Consider the following 15,641-nt stretch of genomic DNA (forward strand, 5'->3'; position numbering starts at 1 on the left):
TTTGAGGGGTGTCTAGGTTTTTTCAGGTTCTGGCTATTACAAATACTGCTGCTATGAACACAGCTGAGCAAATGTCCTTGTGGTGTGCGGGTGCATTCTTCTGTGTACATGCCCAAGAGTGGTACTGCTGGATCTTGAGGTAGACTGATTCCTACTTTTCTGAGAAATTACCATACTGATTTCCACAGCAGATGTACAAATTTGCACTCCCACCAGCAATGGAGGAGTGTTCCCTTTACCCCACATCCTCTCCAGCATAAACTGTCATCAGTGACATCAGTGATTTCGATCTTGACCATTTTGGAAGGTGTAAGATGAAATCTCAGAGTTGTTTTGATTTGCATTTTCCTGATGACTAAGAATGTTGAGCGTTTTTAAAAAATATTTATTTATTTATTATGTATACAATATTCTGTCTGTATGTCTGCAGGCCAGAAGAGGGCACCAGATCTCATTACAGATAGTTGTGAGCCACCATGTGGTTGCTGGGAATTGAACTCAGGACCTTTGGAAGAGCAGGCAATTCTCTTAACCACTGAGCCATCTCTCAAGTCCCTGTTGAGCATTTTCTTAAGTATCTTTAGACCATTTGAGATTCTTCTGTTGAAAATTCTCTGTTTAGATCTGCACCCTATTTTTGAATCGGATTATTTGGTAGTTTGATGTCTAGTTTCTTGAGTTCTTTGTCTATTTTGGAGACCAGCCCTCTGTCAGATGTGGAGTTAGTGAAGATCTTTTCCAGTTCTGTAGGCAGCCATTTTGTCTTGTTGACCATGCCCTTTGCTTTACAGAAGGAAGCATCCCAGTTTCTTTTTTTTTTAAGATTTATTTATCATGTACACAGTGTTCTGCCTGCATGTATACCTGCTTGCCAGAAGAGAGCACCAAATTTCATTACAGATGGTTGTGAGCCATCATGTGGTTGCTGAGAATTGAACTCGGGACCTTTGAAATAGCAACCGACACTCTTAACCACTGGGCCATCTCTCCAGCCCCCAGCTTCTCAGTTTCAGAAGGTCCCATTTATTTATTTATTTATTTATTTAGATTTTCGATACAGGGTTTCTCTGTAGCTTTTGGTTCCTGTCCTGGAACTAGCTCTTGTAGACCAGGCTGGCCCCGAAGTCACAGAGATCTGCCTGCCTCTACCTCCCGAGTGCTGGGATTAAAGGCATGCGCCACCACCCCCCGGCTCCATTTATTAATTATTGCTCTCAGTGTCTGTGCTACTGATATTATATTTAAGAAGTGATCTCTTGTGTCAATGTGTTCAAGTTCACTTCCCACTTTCTCTTCTATGAGGTTCAGTGTGGATGAATTTATGTTGAAGTCTTTGATCCATTTGGATTTGTTTTGTGCATGGCGATGAATACGGATCTGTTTGCATTCTTCTACATGTTGACATCCAGTTATACCAGTACCATATGTTGAAGATGTTTTCTTTTTTCTATTTTTAGCTTCATTTTCAAAAATCAGGTGTTCATTGATGTGTGGGTTAATAATATCTTTGATTTTATTCCATTGGTCCACCTATTTTTATGCCAATACCAAGCTGTTTTCATTACTGTAGTTCTATAATAGAACTTGAAGTCAGGAATGGTGATGCCTCCAGAAGTTCCTTTAGTATACAGAATTATTTTGGCTATCCTGGGCTTTTGTTTCTCCATATGAAGTTTAGTATTGTTCTTTCGAGATCTGTGAACAATTGTGCTGGAATTTTGATGAGAATTGCATTGAATCTGTAGGTTGCTTTTGGAAAGACTGCCTTTTTTTTTTTTTTACTATGTTAATCCTACCTATCTATGAGCACAGGAGATCTTTCCGTTTTCTGATATCCTCTTCAATTTCGTATTTCAATGACTTAAAGTTCTTGTCATACTGGTCTTTCACTTGTTTGGTTAGAGTTACTCCAAGATATTTTATATTGTTTGTGGCTATTGGGAAGGGTGATGTTTCTCTGATTTCTTTCTCAGCCCACTTATCACATATATATAGGAAGGGTACTGATTTTTTTTTTTTGAGCTAACCTTGTATCCTGAATTGGCCACAACTGTAATCAATAGTGGATACATAGCTGAGAGTATTTTCCAGGCAATATTGGGAATAAGCAAACTGCAGTCATATACTATAGAAAATGAACCTCAGATGCTGAAACAGAAGCCAGAGTTTATATTATGATTCCATGACAGAATTTATCAAGGATTGCCTTTGGAGGGAAGGAGCAGCCAGCGATTAAGTGAGCACAAGCGCCGGTGATATTCCTTTCTTGTCTGGATTGTCACTATCTCAATTTATTAAGTCAGGGTCTTTGCGCTGTTGTTTCAGTTTTTTTCTATGTAGCCCTGGCCATCCTCGGACTTGCACTGCCGACTAGGTGGCTTTGAACTCAGAGAGCACCTGCCTCTGCCCCCCAAGTGCTGGGATTGAAGACGTGTACCACGATACCCAGCTTCACTTTTGCTTCTTAAGCCCATCCAAATGCTGCCTTTTATTGGCAGTGTTCTCTGTCCCTCTTCCTCCTGCCTAGTCACATCCCACATCTATCTTTCCAAGCAGCTGGAGAGGTGTGTCTGACTTCCCTTCCTGAGAGGAGTCTTTTGGCTCACCATAATCTACCATTATGGCTACAATTCTATGTTATGAGATCATCGCCAGGGTGTTCGCTGAAGGAGTCCTGTCCCTCCCCCAGAATGTTTGGAAACATGACCCAGTATTTATGTAACTGTTGTTTAGGACTTCTGCCTCTCCTCTCTCTCTTCTCTCTCTCTCTCTCTCTCTCTCTCTCTCTCTCTCTCTCTCTCTCTCTCTCTCTCTCTCTCTCTCTCGGTGTTTTGTTTTTCGAGACAGGGTTTCTCTGTGTAACAGTCCCAGCTGTCCTGGAACTCGCTTTGTAGACCAGGCTGGCTTCAAACTCACTGAGATCCACCGGCCTCTGCCTCTGGAGTGCTGGGATTAAAGGCGTGCGCCACCACTGCCCAGTTGATGTGTGCAGGATCCCTTAGACAGTCCTGCAAATGTAGGTGTGGCCTTCTTGGAGCGCTACATTGTTTATGTAGGAGCCAGCCCGAGGACAGAGGACAGAACAGCCTGGCTCTACCCACAGGTCTCTGTACATCACGACAGAAAGCACAGCAAACAGCCGCTGCAGTCTGATGTTGCTGCCTCAGCTTCCCAGGAACCCTCTGCTTTTCACTGAATTGCGTTGTCTCCTGAGAACAATGGTTTCCCGCCTGCAGCACTCCAGTGAAAACAGGGCTGGCTGGAAATCAGCCTCATTAACTCTGGATGTGCAGGGCGTAGGCTGTGTCCCTCCACCAGGAGCCTGCAAGCTCAGCAGTCCGACAGAGCCAGTGGCTAAGGAGGACCACTGCCTGGAAGATCGCTGAGATTCCCTCTACCCCACAGGTTTCCTATGGAATGCTCCTGCCACACTTTCCTGAACAACGAGTTAAGGCCCTGCCCTGAGCCTCTATCTACTGCCTATTTTGTGTGAAGGCTACAGGGTGGTAACGTGTCTTTCTCTATTGCTCTGGACCTTTAAATTTTTATTTACATTTTAAAATATATGTATGTGCCCACTACATTTGTGTCTGGTGCCTGCAGAGGTCAGAACAGGGCACTAGATACCCTGGAAATGGGTATTGGGAACCAAATTTAAGCCCTCTTCAAGAGCAGCCAGTGCTGTTCCTCTATTTAAGGGAAAAATTTTGCTTTTAATCACGTGTGTATGTATAGGCACTGAGTGTTTGTGCAGTCCCCGAAAAGGCCAAAAGAGGGCACTGGATCCCTTGGAGCTGGAGGAGTTATCAGCAGGTTGTTTAAGACTCCTGATGTGGGTGCTGGAATTGGACTGAGATCCTCCCCAAAAATGTAGATGCTCTTAACCACTGAGCCATCTCTTCAGCTCCTCCACCTCCCATTTTTGTAAAATACATTTTACGAGGATGCAGCAGAGCACGCATGGGGAGGACAGCTTGCAGGAGCTGCTTCTCTGTTGTGGGTCCTGGGGATAAACTCAAGTACATGCCACCACACCTGGCTCTCTACATAGGTGCCAGGAATCCAAACTGAGGCAGCAAGAACTTTCCTAAGTCATTTCTCCAGTCCCTGCCTTTCAACACTCTGATATGATTCTGGGTGTGTAGATTTGTATAAGGAATATGGACCTCAGGTAAGAAAGACCTGAAAAATCAGATTTAATTAGTCTCGGGGCCCTCACTTTTCCCCCACCCACTTTAATAAGACTATCATGCTGACCTGAAAGGAATGAGGTTTTATCCATCTCTGGCCTCTAATAACGCAGGAGTGCACCCTTGACCCCATCCTGGTCCTGGTTAACAGATTCCTTCAATACAGAACTGGTAAGATCTCTGCTGAGGTCACAAAACAAGAGATCATGGTGGACCAATAGTAAGGGCCAGCACGGAGAACAGAGCTGGGAGAAGGGCCTGCTCCATTTTAGACTAGTTATGCAGGGCACATGCGTGAGGCCTGGGTTTTATCCCCAGCATGAGAGGGAAGGACATGGAGGACAGAGAAGGGAAGGAACAGAGAATAGCTGTAACTGTGCAGGACTAGATAACTTTATTTTATTTTTGGTGAGAGAAGAGCTCACTAAGTAGCCCTGACTGGCCTGGAACTATGTAAACTAGGCTAGTTGTGGGTATCTACCTGCCTCTGCCTCCCAAGTGCTGGGACTAAAGGTATGCACCACCATGGTCAGCAAAAACATATAAATGAAACCCAAAAGATACCTACAAGTGTGTCCCAGGGGCACTGGCTTGGCTGGGCCTCAGGAGAGGCTGAACAGGGCCTTAGGACTTGTCAAGGCCATTACCTCTCTGGGCTGCAGATGTCAGTATAAGCTAGAGTGGTGAGGTCCTGAGACCCCATCTGCCCCCCCCCCCCCCATGATGCCAGGATCATACAGGGAAGCTCAATTCCTGATGCCTAGGATTTATTTTGGAAGGAGAGCTGTAGCACATAGGAAAATACACATGGCTTTCGGTCTACTTTTTTTTTCCTAGAGAAAATAGATTCTGTCATTGGCTTTCTCAGTACCATCCTCCTGATCCATGAGGCTCCAGGATGAATGGCCTGTCTTGAAATCCCGCTTCCAAGGCAGCAGCCTGGCCAAGGCCTCTGGGGTTGAAAGTAGGAGTCCGGGGACAGCAGTCCCTAAGGGGTAAGGGCTGCACATGAGCGACACTCACTGCAAAGCTAAGGCAAAGAACAGAGCTGGCGGGAGGTGCCTCCCCTCACCCCCAGGACATGGCTCACTGAGGCCCAAGCCTCAGACCAGGCAGTGGGTAGGGATGGCGGTGGCCCAGCCTGGAGCAGCAGCAGGACTCCGGATATGCACATGGGTATGGGGGTGGCATGCTGAAGAGGCAGCCAATCAGCAAACAGAGGGCCTTCAGCTTGCACATTTCCTCTGCCCAGTAGAATCCCCACTGTGGTCCCCAACCAACACTTGGCCCCTTACACCGACTCTACTTGAGGTAAGGGGCCCGGCTCAGGTTCCTTCAAATTCTTTATCCCCTCATAGTCTGTGCAGAACATTCTTAAAGCAAAGCCCCCGCGTTCCCTGCACCCTGTCCTGGGCTGCAGAGAAGGGAGAAAAAAGAAATGCTAGCTGGGGACCTCTCCCAGCTCTGGGAATTCCTTGTACATCTCCTGGACAATCATGTGGTCCATCTGGCACTGGGGTGAGGCCTCTTCCTCAGCCAGGATGCGCCGCAGTGTAGCCTGCAGGTCTGACATCCGGTGGCGGTGTTGCAGGTAGGATGTGGAGCGAACCACAGCATGCATCAGGGACAGGTACTCCATGCGCAGCTGTGGGAAGAGAGGTTGGCTCAGAGACCCCAGAGAAGTACTGCAATCGCTCTCAGGGAGGGACTGGCCACTTCTGCCCCATGGACACATGACTACAAACCAGCTTCACTTCTCAAATACCAGAACTGCATTTCTAGGACCCAGAATGTAGTCAACACTAAAACGGCCCTCAGAGTTGCTGAATGAGTCCAGCCACAGAGTCCCAATATATGGCTGCCCTGGGAAGTCCTGCCAGGCCTATGGTGCTAAGTCCTCTAGATTTCATGTATGTCAGTCAGAATCCTTGGCTTCTTCCTGTCTCTTGCTCCAGAAGATCCTAACTACACCCACGACTTCAAACAGCAATTTACTCTCACACAGCTCACGCAGATCTGTCCTGTGAGCATCCAACAGGAGCAGCCAATCGCCTGCTTGTTATCTCCCGCCTATCTCAGACAGGCAGAACCACACATCTACCACCAGCCTCCTCGTCTTCCCCAAACGTCCCCAACGTGAAGGACTTCCTTCCCACGCCCTTTACTCCAGGAAAGAAACACTGCTTTGATCCAAAAGTTCAGGCCCCAATGCATGTGCCCCGACCCCCGTATCCAACCCCACTGGTTTTCTCTGCTGTCTTGTCCTTACAGTACGCCTGCCTATTTTCTAGGGCTCTGGAACCTCAGGTGGTCTTGTGCTTTCCTACGCTCTTGTCCTCAGCTCTCAGGACCACCTGTCTTCACTAGAACAATCACTGGAGCCCACCACCATGTGTTCCCTGTCTCTGCTGCTCACCTCCTGCCGTGGTCCTCTCTTCATTTCGTGCTTCCTTTCTCTATGCTCCCTGGAGAACTCCCTCTGGTCAGCATGGACCAGCACCCCCCACCGTTACAAGACCCTTTCCGACCCCATGTTGTTTCTTTTGAGCGCCTGCCTGCATTTGTCTGTCTCCCTGGACAGAAAATGGGTGCCCTTCATTGACTGCTTCCTTCCAAGTCCTTCCTCATTTCCACTCCCCGAGCTTTCCAATTCAGACTCGATTTCCCAAACTTTCCATTCAGACTCGATCCTCCAGTGCACTGGCAGGGCCAGCTCGCCACACCGCTCTCCACGTGGCAAATGCAAAGGCTATCTCTTTGTCCTATCTTCTCCCGCTCTAAACACTGGTCTGTGGATTGCTCCTGCTCGCCTGGTTTGGCTCCTGGGTTTCTCCTTAGCTGAACTTCTTGTGTCTTGCTGACTGCGTCTAATTTTCTGGTGGCCACACTCTCTCGGAAGCTTTGTCACATGTCTGAACAGACAACTCCCATAGGTCTCTAGTCCCAACTCACCCACAGCCTCCCTGGTGCCCTGGCGCTTGAACATCTTGCAGGTGTCTCCTAAATATTTTATTTTTTTCAGTTCTGGGGATTGAAGCCAGGGCCTCATGGATGCAAAGCAAGCCCTCTATCAACTGAGCTATACTCCAGCCCTTGTCCTCAATCATAACCCATTCGAAACACAACTCGATGCTTCTCTCAGAAAGTCCTTGGGCCTCCTCCACTAATCACCGGCATTCCTTACACCTAGCTGCTCAAAACTAATCCAGGAGCAAGGTCTGCTGGGTCCACGACCAACACAGCCCAACCTGACATATTTCACCACCCAAATGTCCTCTCGCCACCCACTCACACCACAGGCTTCTTGGCTTCCAATCAGCCCTCACTCAGGAAGGCAGTGAGTTACTTCCTCTTCTGAGGAGCAATCCTAAGACACAGCTGCAGCGTCAAAGGCTCTGCAAAAACCCCATTTCCTCATCTCCCCCACCCCAACTCTCTCCAGCGTCCTGCTCCAACTGCCACACAGTTGCCATGAATTCTGACATACCTGTCCTGGCTTCTGGACAGCCTTCCACTGGCACTTGGCCTGGTGCTGGCAGCAGCCGTCCTGCCCCCTCATCTCCACTCAATGTCACACGCACCCCATTCTGGTTGTCATTCAGCTCCCATCCCCACTGCAGCAACCTGCAGGCACCTTGTCTCCAGGTGACAAGTCCGCAATCTGCCGCACAGTGATGTCAATAAGTGCCATCATGTCTGTGTGGTAGAAGATGGAGGCGGTGGCGGGGCTGCTGAACACGTCCTGCAGGAACTTGAGGACAGCGTGTGGTGGCTGTGGCTCGTGCTTGAAGATACGGACAGGATCGTCTAGAAGGCAAAAGTTCACAGGAGTAATGGAGGCCCCACTTGGGGTCCCGGAGTCACCCTGGAGGACTAGGGAAGTCAAGGCAGGGAGGTAACGGAGTCACAGGGCACTGAAGTGGTACCCATGCAGGCTTCTAGGCTCTCACCCCCTCTGTTCAGAAGCAAAAGCAGCTTCTCAGAGAAGATCTTAACATTGGTGTGTTTGCTCAAGGCGGTCATGATGACATTCTGGTCAGGAGCTGAGGAAAGACATGGATGAACACAAGGTAAGAGTGTGGGTGCGGAGCCCACAGAGTCCTGTGGTCGGCCACCCTCCATATGGGCCTCACCCCACCTGTCAGGTGCAGGTTGAGAGCCAGAAGCAGGTTCATGCAGAGGTCTGGCAGCTGCTCTGTGGTGTCCAAGGGAAGGCCGTCCTCAACAATGCTTAGCAGGAACTGGGCAAAGGGCGTGCCTAGGTGTTCTGAAAAAGGAGCATAAGGAAATCTACAGGCCTAACTTTTCCTCCCCACATAATCCAGCCTCCTTGGTTTTCTGTGAGCCTTGGGAACACCCTCTTCTTATCAGGCCATAGTCGGCAGATCTCTGGGCCCTATGTGGGTCCTACCTCTGGCTTTGGTTGGTCAGCAATCTGCATGCTTACCATAGTGTGCATAGGGTACCGCCTCTCCCATGGAGAAGACCATGGCCAGGATGAGAGCCGAGTAACAGAGCTTCTGGTGGTCTGGGGGGGAGGGGGGAGGTGGTCAGCAAGCCCCAGAGAGCTAGGCATCCCCAGCAGATGGTGGGAACACTCCCAGTGGCAGTGAGCAGCCTCTGCCCCACCTCACCCTGTGTGTCGGTCTGCATGTCTCGTGCCAATTCCACAGGCAGCACGGAGGATACCAGTGTGGAGATGATGGCCGCATCCAGGCTGCACATGGCACCAAAGCACTTGAGGAGCAGCAGCCGCAGTGACGCTCGGTGTTCCTGGCAGAAGAAGCTGTGTGCTCAGTGCCCCGACTCCTGCCCGCATCCTTCTGTGCCCACTCCCTTGCCCCATACGTACCATTTGGTAATAGGCCACCAAGGCCAGGACAGACTCGAACTCATTCCTTTTGCACATTTTTTTGCAAACTTCGGGGTCTGCATCAGTCTGTAGGAAAGAGGAAGAGTCACCCAGTAGGAGATGAGCATGCGTGGGCAGAAGAGACCTAAGGAGTAACAAGGGATGGCACAGGGTGGAGTCGCTGGTCCCCCCCATACCAGGATATGCAGCAGCTCTTCCAGATAGCAGCGGATGACATCCTCATCCTCGTACAGCGCCCAGCTGCGCTGCTGGGCGTCATCCTTTCTTCGAGCCAGGTCCGCAAAGATCACCTCAAGTCTCTGCTGGTCATGGCAGACCTGTCCTGAGGGTAGGGCTGTGCTCAGGTCCTAGGGGAACAGGGCAAAGTGTGGCTGAGTAAGATTCCTGTGTATCACCAGCTCCAGGAAGCCTCCAAGGTCTATCTCTGAGCTGAGGTCCCATGAAAGTTCCCACTCGGCAGGTCAACTCCAGACTTGACCTCCTGGTACAGAATCCTGTTTAAGACACAGCCGTGGGAATCACCAACATCCTGACTCTCCCCCTAGACCTGGATGAGTAGCTCCCATGAGGCAGTAGGCATCGATTCTGTTACTCCTTGGAGGTGACTCAGAATCCTCATTCCCATTCCACACGACACCAGGCCTGTTGTATTTGACAGGAGCTGCTATACCCAGCCCAGGCCTATATACCACTGGTCTATAGCCTTCTACTCACTCCAACCAAAACCAGAGGTGGAGCCTAAGGAAACACCTTTGGCCCATCCAAACCCCATCAGGTAGCCAGGACTCACTACCCCCATTCCTTCCCCTGACCATCCCCCCCCCCAAGACAGGGTTTTTCTGTATAGCCCTGGCTGTCCTGTCCTGGAACTCACTTTGTAGACCAAGCTGGTCTCGAACTCACGAGATCCACCTGCTTCTGCCTCTTGAGTGCTGGGATTAAAGGCGTGCGCCACCACACCTTGCGCCAGTGTCCTAATTATGTCATGGGACCATAGCCATCTTGAAACGCCCACATCTCCCTCACTACCATCCAAGTTGGCACCTAGCTCCCCAAGCCCCTTTTCTCTACACGTCCAAAGCGGGCAAGGTATTGCTCTCACCTATGTCCTGTGTCAGTTCTTTCCCTGCACCCAGATGGAGGCCCAGCAGATAGTGGTAAACCCCTCCAGGTGGCAGGAAGCTTCCCCTATTCCCACCTCATCCTGGTCTTATCACCTGCCTCAGGTACCTGCTCCCATACCTCCCACACTGCCTGTGATCCAGCCACGTCAGCCACTGTCTTCCAATTCCTCCTTCCTATGAGCCAAGCTCTGTCCTGCCTCTCGGTCCTTTTCCAGGCTGAGCCTCTGTCTAGAACGTTCTTCCTTCTCTTTTGTGGGTCAACTCAAATGACCCCAATACCCAACAAAATGAAAGCCAAGAGCCAGAGCTCAGCAGATACCTGTCACAACAGCCTGAACAAATGTGTGGGGCAGGAGCGGGGTGGGACTAGCAAGCTGGCTGAGGGTGGGAAGGCTCCTTGGCCACGCTGCCCACCCTCACCTTGCCCTCTACCAGCGAGAGGAGGACCTGCTCCATGACAGGTGAGCTGGCTGGTACGGTGGCCTGTATGTGACCCACCACGACACCAATGGCCACGCGACACAATTCATGGCTCAGACCAGTGTTTCTCCGCACAAGCTCCATCAGCTCTGCCCCAATGGTCCTTGGCACAGCTGCCTCAGCAGCTGGCTTCTCCTCTGTGGTCTCCAGGCTCAGGGTGTCCAGAGCTTCCAGGTCATCCGTGGCTGAGTTTGTATCAGCTGCCACCTCCTCTGCAGGGGGCTCAGGGGACGGTGCCTTGGAAGGAGAGGGCTGGGCCTGGGACACAGTGGTGTGGGCACTTCGGCGAGGTACGGGTGGAGGTGTGGGAGAGCAGCTGGGACCTAGCTCAGAGGGGCTGGAACCGGTATAGAGTGTGTCCATGGAGGTGCTGCTGACTGATGAGCCACTGGACACAGAACTACCCCCAAAGGGTACAATGGTCCGGCCACCTGTGAGAGAAAAGCAACTGCTATGCTGAGGCAACCCATTGGGGGCCAATGCTTCCCTGCCTAGAGACCCTGACCCTGGTACAGGACCCAGTTCCACTGCTAGGCCCTATCTCCTCGGCAAGCCTAGAGCCCCCAACCACCCAAACACAGGGTCTCTATATTTTCTCCACGTTCAGAACTCCCATTTATCTAACATGGGCAAAGCAACCATCCCAAACACAGGGTACTCCCATCCCAATTACCCCAGCCCAGCCCTCTTACCGCTCCCTGAGATCACCAGGGCCTCACGATCTCGGCGCTTCACTGGTGGGGGTGGGGTGGTAGGTGTTGCTCGGCGAGGCTGTGGTGGGACCTGAGAGAACGGAAGTGGGGTCAGTGGGAAGACAGGCTGCTAGCTGCCCCTGTGACCCAAATGGACCCCTCAAGTCTCTGGAGAAAGTCTGAGTCCCACACACCTTCTTCTAGAAGATACCCTCACTCCATACCTGGTAGAGGGCTCCATCTGTCCCAAGATGCTCAGAACTGGGCAGGCTGTGCTGCCGTTCAAAGCCAGTTCGACACATGCCATTGGGCTGCCTAGATGCGGCAGAGTCCAAATGGTGGTCACTGGTGGATGAGGTCATAACGGAAGCACTGGAGGCTGAGGTACCCCTTCGTGACAATGTCTCTTTCCGGTGATGGATCAGCTTCCTGATAGAGAGACAGACATATCACGGTGGGGAGATTCCTCCCTACTCCCAAAGTCCTCATCTGGTACCTGTGGGATGCTGGGACCTCAGTTTTGGTCTCCCTACTTCCATCTTTCCATTCCTTTCTGTGGTACCTCATCCTAACCTGGCTCCATAAGGGATCCCACCCACCACCATGCTCAGGGGCGGTGTTCCCTTCACCTCCCAGATACTCACTGAAGGACTCCGCTGCTGCAGGGAGCCCACCCACCACCATGCTCAGGGGCGGTGTTCCCTTCACCTCCCAGATACTCACTGAAGGACTCCGCTGCTGCAGGGAGCCCACCCACCACCATGCTCAGGGGCGGTGTTCCCTTCACCTCCCAGATACTCACTGAAGGACTCCGCGCTGCTGCAGGCTGTACTTGCCACCATCGCGCATGGCTGTGTTGTGCACAGCCTCAATGGCCCGGTCAATTGCTTGGAGGACATCTTGCTCCATGCCCTAAGGGTAGGTGGGCAGTTAGACCTGGGGGCCAAGTGGGGTTGATCAGCCCAGACCCAGCCTGGGCTGGAACTAGGTGGCAGACCCACTGAATCCTAGAATTGTGGACACTAGCAGACAGCCACAATGGAGTATGGGCTGGAATGCTCAAACTGTACGATTCAGAAAGCAGGGGCACAGGGTGGACTCTGCGATGGCACTTTACAACCCCACCCCCCACCCCCAGGATTTTATCTCATACAGGGACTCTTGGCAAAGGCATTTCTGAAAACCATAGGTCTAGAACGAAAGCATAGAAATCCCAGATTGGGACCAGGCATGTACACCTAGCCTATCCTTGGGTTGGCTCAGAGCCCAGAGCGAGATGCCAAAAGGAAGACTCCAGTGTCTAGAATCCTTAATCAGTCTCTCTGGATGCTGCTGGTCCTTCACAAAACCAAGGTCACACTCCAAAACAACCCTGTCCCCACAAAGCCCTTCCAGACAACTGGAAGGGAAGAATGGGTCAAAAGAACCTCCCGTTTCATGCTCCCAAGCTGTCCACCTCTGGGAAGCCACTCTGAGCTGTGGTAAAGACAGAACTCGAAAGACAGTCCTGGATCCTGGCCTATATTGTCATCCTCCGCAACCAGGAGTCCTTTCTACTCCACAGTCAGGCATGGAGGGAGACGTGGGTTACAGCTGTGGACTGGCCAGCCTACATGGCCCACCAGGGTACCACAGGAACCCCAGAGCAGAACAGAACACACTCCAGGGTGGAGTTTTGTTGTTTATTTTGGCTGGCCGGGTGGCTGGTTTTTTGAGATGAGAATCGGTACAGCCAAAGTTGGACTGGAAGCCCAGGCTGGCCTGGAACTCCTGGTAATCCTTCCAAATGCTGAGACTGTGGGTATGAGCCATCACGCTTAGTTCCAGAGTAAGTTTAAGAAGCTCCTCTGATGGGGGCGGATGGATACAGGGGTCTGCAAAGTCCTTTATGTAGCCCAAGAGGTTCAGGGGTGGAGGGGGCAAGAAGACAAGGGATGGGGTTTGGGGGAGGCAAAAACAGAGTAAAATACATATATACACAGATAATATGACAGACGTGGAGAGAGAAGGCCCCAGAGGCAGGCTGTGAGAGACAGAGCAAGAAGATGCAGCTCCATGGCATACTGGGAAAGTTGGAGGAAGAAAGTCAAACGTCAGGTAGAGTAAAAATGAGACAGGGATGCGCAGAGACCATTCTTGCCTCCCCGAACTCCCAGCCCTACTGGCCTGGCTGCGGCAGCAGATCCACAGGCTCCAAGGAAGCGGCAAGACATCCCCTGGAGGTCCCCAACAAGACCCCAGTGCTCAGAATGCTGGGCTGGGCGTGACACATTTCAGATCCAACTGACCCCAAGCACCTCTAGGTGAGACTGAGGGTCTGTGAGGAAGCCCCCAGAACCAAGGGTCCCTCCCCTTCTGTAAGACCAGACCACAATTCCAACTTTAGCATATTATTTCTGTCCTTGACTGGACCGGGACAGGATGTTTCCATAGCTAGGGTCCAGGGCAGGGCGGGAGCCTGGCACAGGCCAGGCTGCTCTGGGCCCCCCTTCTTCCTACAGATGAACCGGAGAACCACAGGACTACTCCTGAGGAAACAGGAACTGGAGCTGCAGCCTCCACTGGAAGGAAACCAGGCCATCTTCAGAACGGGAAGCCACGGAGGAGGCTCACTTCCTCACAGTGTGGGCAGCTCCCATTCCAGGATGGAGCTCCCCAAATTTCCAAGGAAGGAAAACCCGAGAACTCAGGGCTGGGGGTTTGGGGGAAGTGGAGGCAGTACCAGGGAGCCTTGCCAGCAGGGGCCTTGGCTCCCTCCAAAAGGGTTGGGGGAATAGTCCTTGGACAGGTGGGAGAGTTCGGGATACAGATATTACGGGAATTGGGGGGTCAAATAAGGAATGGGAATGCCTATGACTCTGGGGTCCAAGTGTGTGGGTAGGGTTTGGGGTTGAGAACTGGGTAAACAGGTGGTGTATCAGATGGCACCGTGTCCGTGGAGGGCACGGTGGTCTTTATGGTAAAGGTGGAGACTCCAAATGGGGCGGGGAGGGAGACGAGAGTGTGGAGTCCTAGGGACTTGGTAAAGGGGAATAATAAGGGTCTTGGGGACTTGAGTCTCTGGGTACAGCTAAGGAATTCTATTTATATGGAGGCTCTGATTGTGGATACGGGGGTGCCTGGAGTGCCAGTCTCTGAATGAAGCTTTTTCTAGGCCTGCGATTGGATGTCAAAGGCCTAGTCTTCGGTGGGCGCTGATGGCTCCTGGGGTCTCAGTCCTTATGGCTCTTGGGACTTAAGGTCAGATTGTCAAACTCCCTGTCTGGTAGTAGTCCTGGAGAACCTGGCTGGGCTTCCTGGATCAGTTCTGCGTACTGGTTCGGGCGAGAGGCCTGGCTGGGAGGGACACACTCACCTGCAGACGATGCAGGTAGGCAGGCGGCACGTAGCCGGTCTCGCCACTGCGTGCCCGTGCAGCTAACCACCAGTGGGTGCTGCTGCGCTCCAGCACCAGGAAGGTCTCGCCCGCGGCGAACGCCATGGCGTTGGGCTCCGCCGAGCGGAACGCATACAGCGCGCGGTACATGGGGCCGGGCCGGGTAGCGCCGGGGCTGGGTACGCGACGAAGGCTGCGGTCTCGGGAAGCCAGGCCCTGAGAGCCGCGGCGTGCTGCGCTCGCCCCGCCCCGCCCCGTGACACGCCACGCGTGCGCATGCTCGATCGCCGGAGCCCCGCCCCGGGAGTGAATCGGCTCCAGCATTGGAGCGCTGCGCCCCCTGGCGGCCCTGAGAGGTTCGGCGGGGCGGGGTGTTGCTACTAGGACTCCAGAGGCTCGGACCTCAGACTCCATTTGGGTGGGGGGGCAGGTCCTATCTCCCTCTGCCTGGTTATCCCCCCACTCATCCTCTCCCTCCCCACTCAGGTGAGAGCACTGCTTTCTTTCCCACCTCCTGAGGAAGGCGCCCAGGGCTTGCTTGCAGCCGGTGTGTCCCCTGAGACCGGGTGGTGGCACTTTGCTTTGAGGAATACTGATCAGACGCCTAGAAGTCCCTCGCGGGGAGGGGTCCTCTCAGAGTGTCTAGGCCTCACAATGCCTTAGCACCAAGTCCCTGTTCTGTCACTGAGGTGGTGGACAAGTGTGGAGGATGACAGACAAAACTAGGTCGTACTGTCCGAAAGGCATCTTTGCTCCCCACACAAGCACCCCCTTCGGCCACTGGCTGCCTTCCTGTCCGGAGTCTTTGCAGCTGTTCTCTGCTTGATCACTCGCTTCTGGATCAAGCTCTAACTTCTTCTACCCATCATTGCTATGTTGTCACAAAGGACTCCAAGTCCATGATCT

General features: G+C 52.3%; 1 protein-coding gene and 1 long non-coding RNA gene across 3 annotated transcripts in view; one reads left to right on the forward strand and one right to left on the reverse strand.

Annotated features, from left to right (window-relative positions):
* LOC142845543 (uncharacterized) overlaps positions 1–15,641 on the forward strand; it is a 227,149-nt gene that overhangs the window by 168,657 nt on the left and 42,851 nt on the right. The window lies entirely within an intron of this gene.
* Nckipsd (NCK interacting protein with SH3 domain) lies at positions 4,941–14,993 on the reverse strand. Of its 2 annotated transcripts, none has more exons than XM_075964489.1 (13): positions 14,715–14,993; positions 12,162–12,271; positions 11,584–11,788; positions 11,360–11,450; positions 10,608–11,098; positions 9,240–9,410; positions 9,043–9,129; positions 8,825–8,963; positions 8,638–8,718; positions 8,329–8,457; positions 8,141–8,233; positions 7,825–7,997; positions 4,941–5,835 (listed from the first exon to the last, which is right to left on the reverse strand). In XM_075964489.1, exons 1-13 carry the CDS (start codon positions 14,883–14,885, stop codon positions 5,632–5,634), a joined length of 2,145 nt encoding a protein of 714 aa, XP_075820604.1. In that variant the 5' UTR covers positions 14,886–14,993; the 3' UTR covers positions 4,941–5,631. The 2 variants fall into 2 exon arrangements, with proteins under 2 accessions (XP_075820604.1, XP_075820605.1); XM_075964490.1 differs by having other exon boundaries at positions 12,162–12,295; positions 14,715–14,823.

This window comes from Microtus pennsylvanicus, chromosome 3 (genome assembly GCF_037038515.1).
Source record: "Microtus pennsylvanicus isolate mMicPen1 chromosome 3, mMicPen1.hap1, whole genome shotgun sequence".
In the NCBI taxonomy this organism is placed as follows: domain Eukaryota; kingdom Metazoa; phylum Chordata; class Mammalia; order Rodentia; family Cricetidae; genus Microtus; species Microtus pennsylvanicus.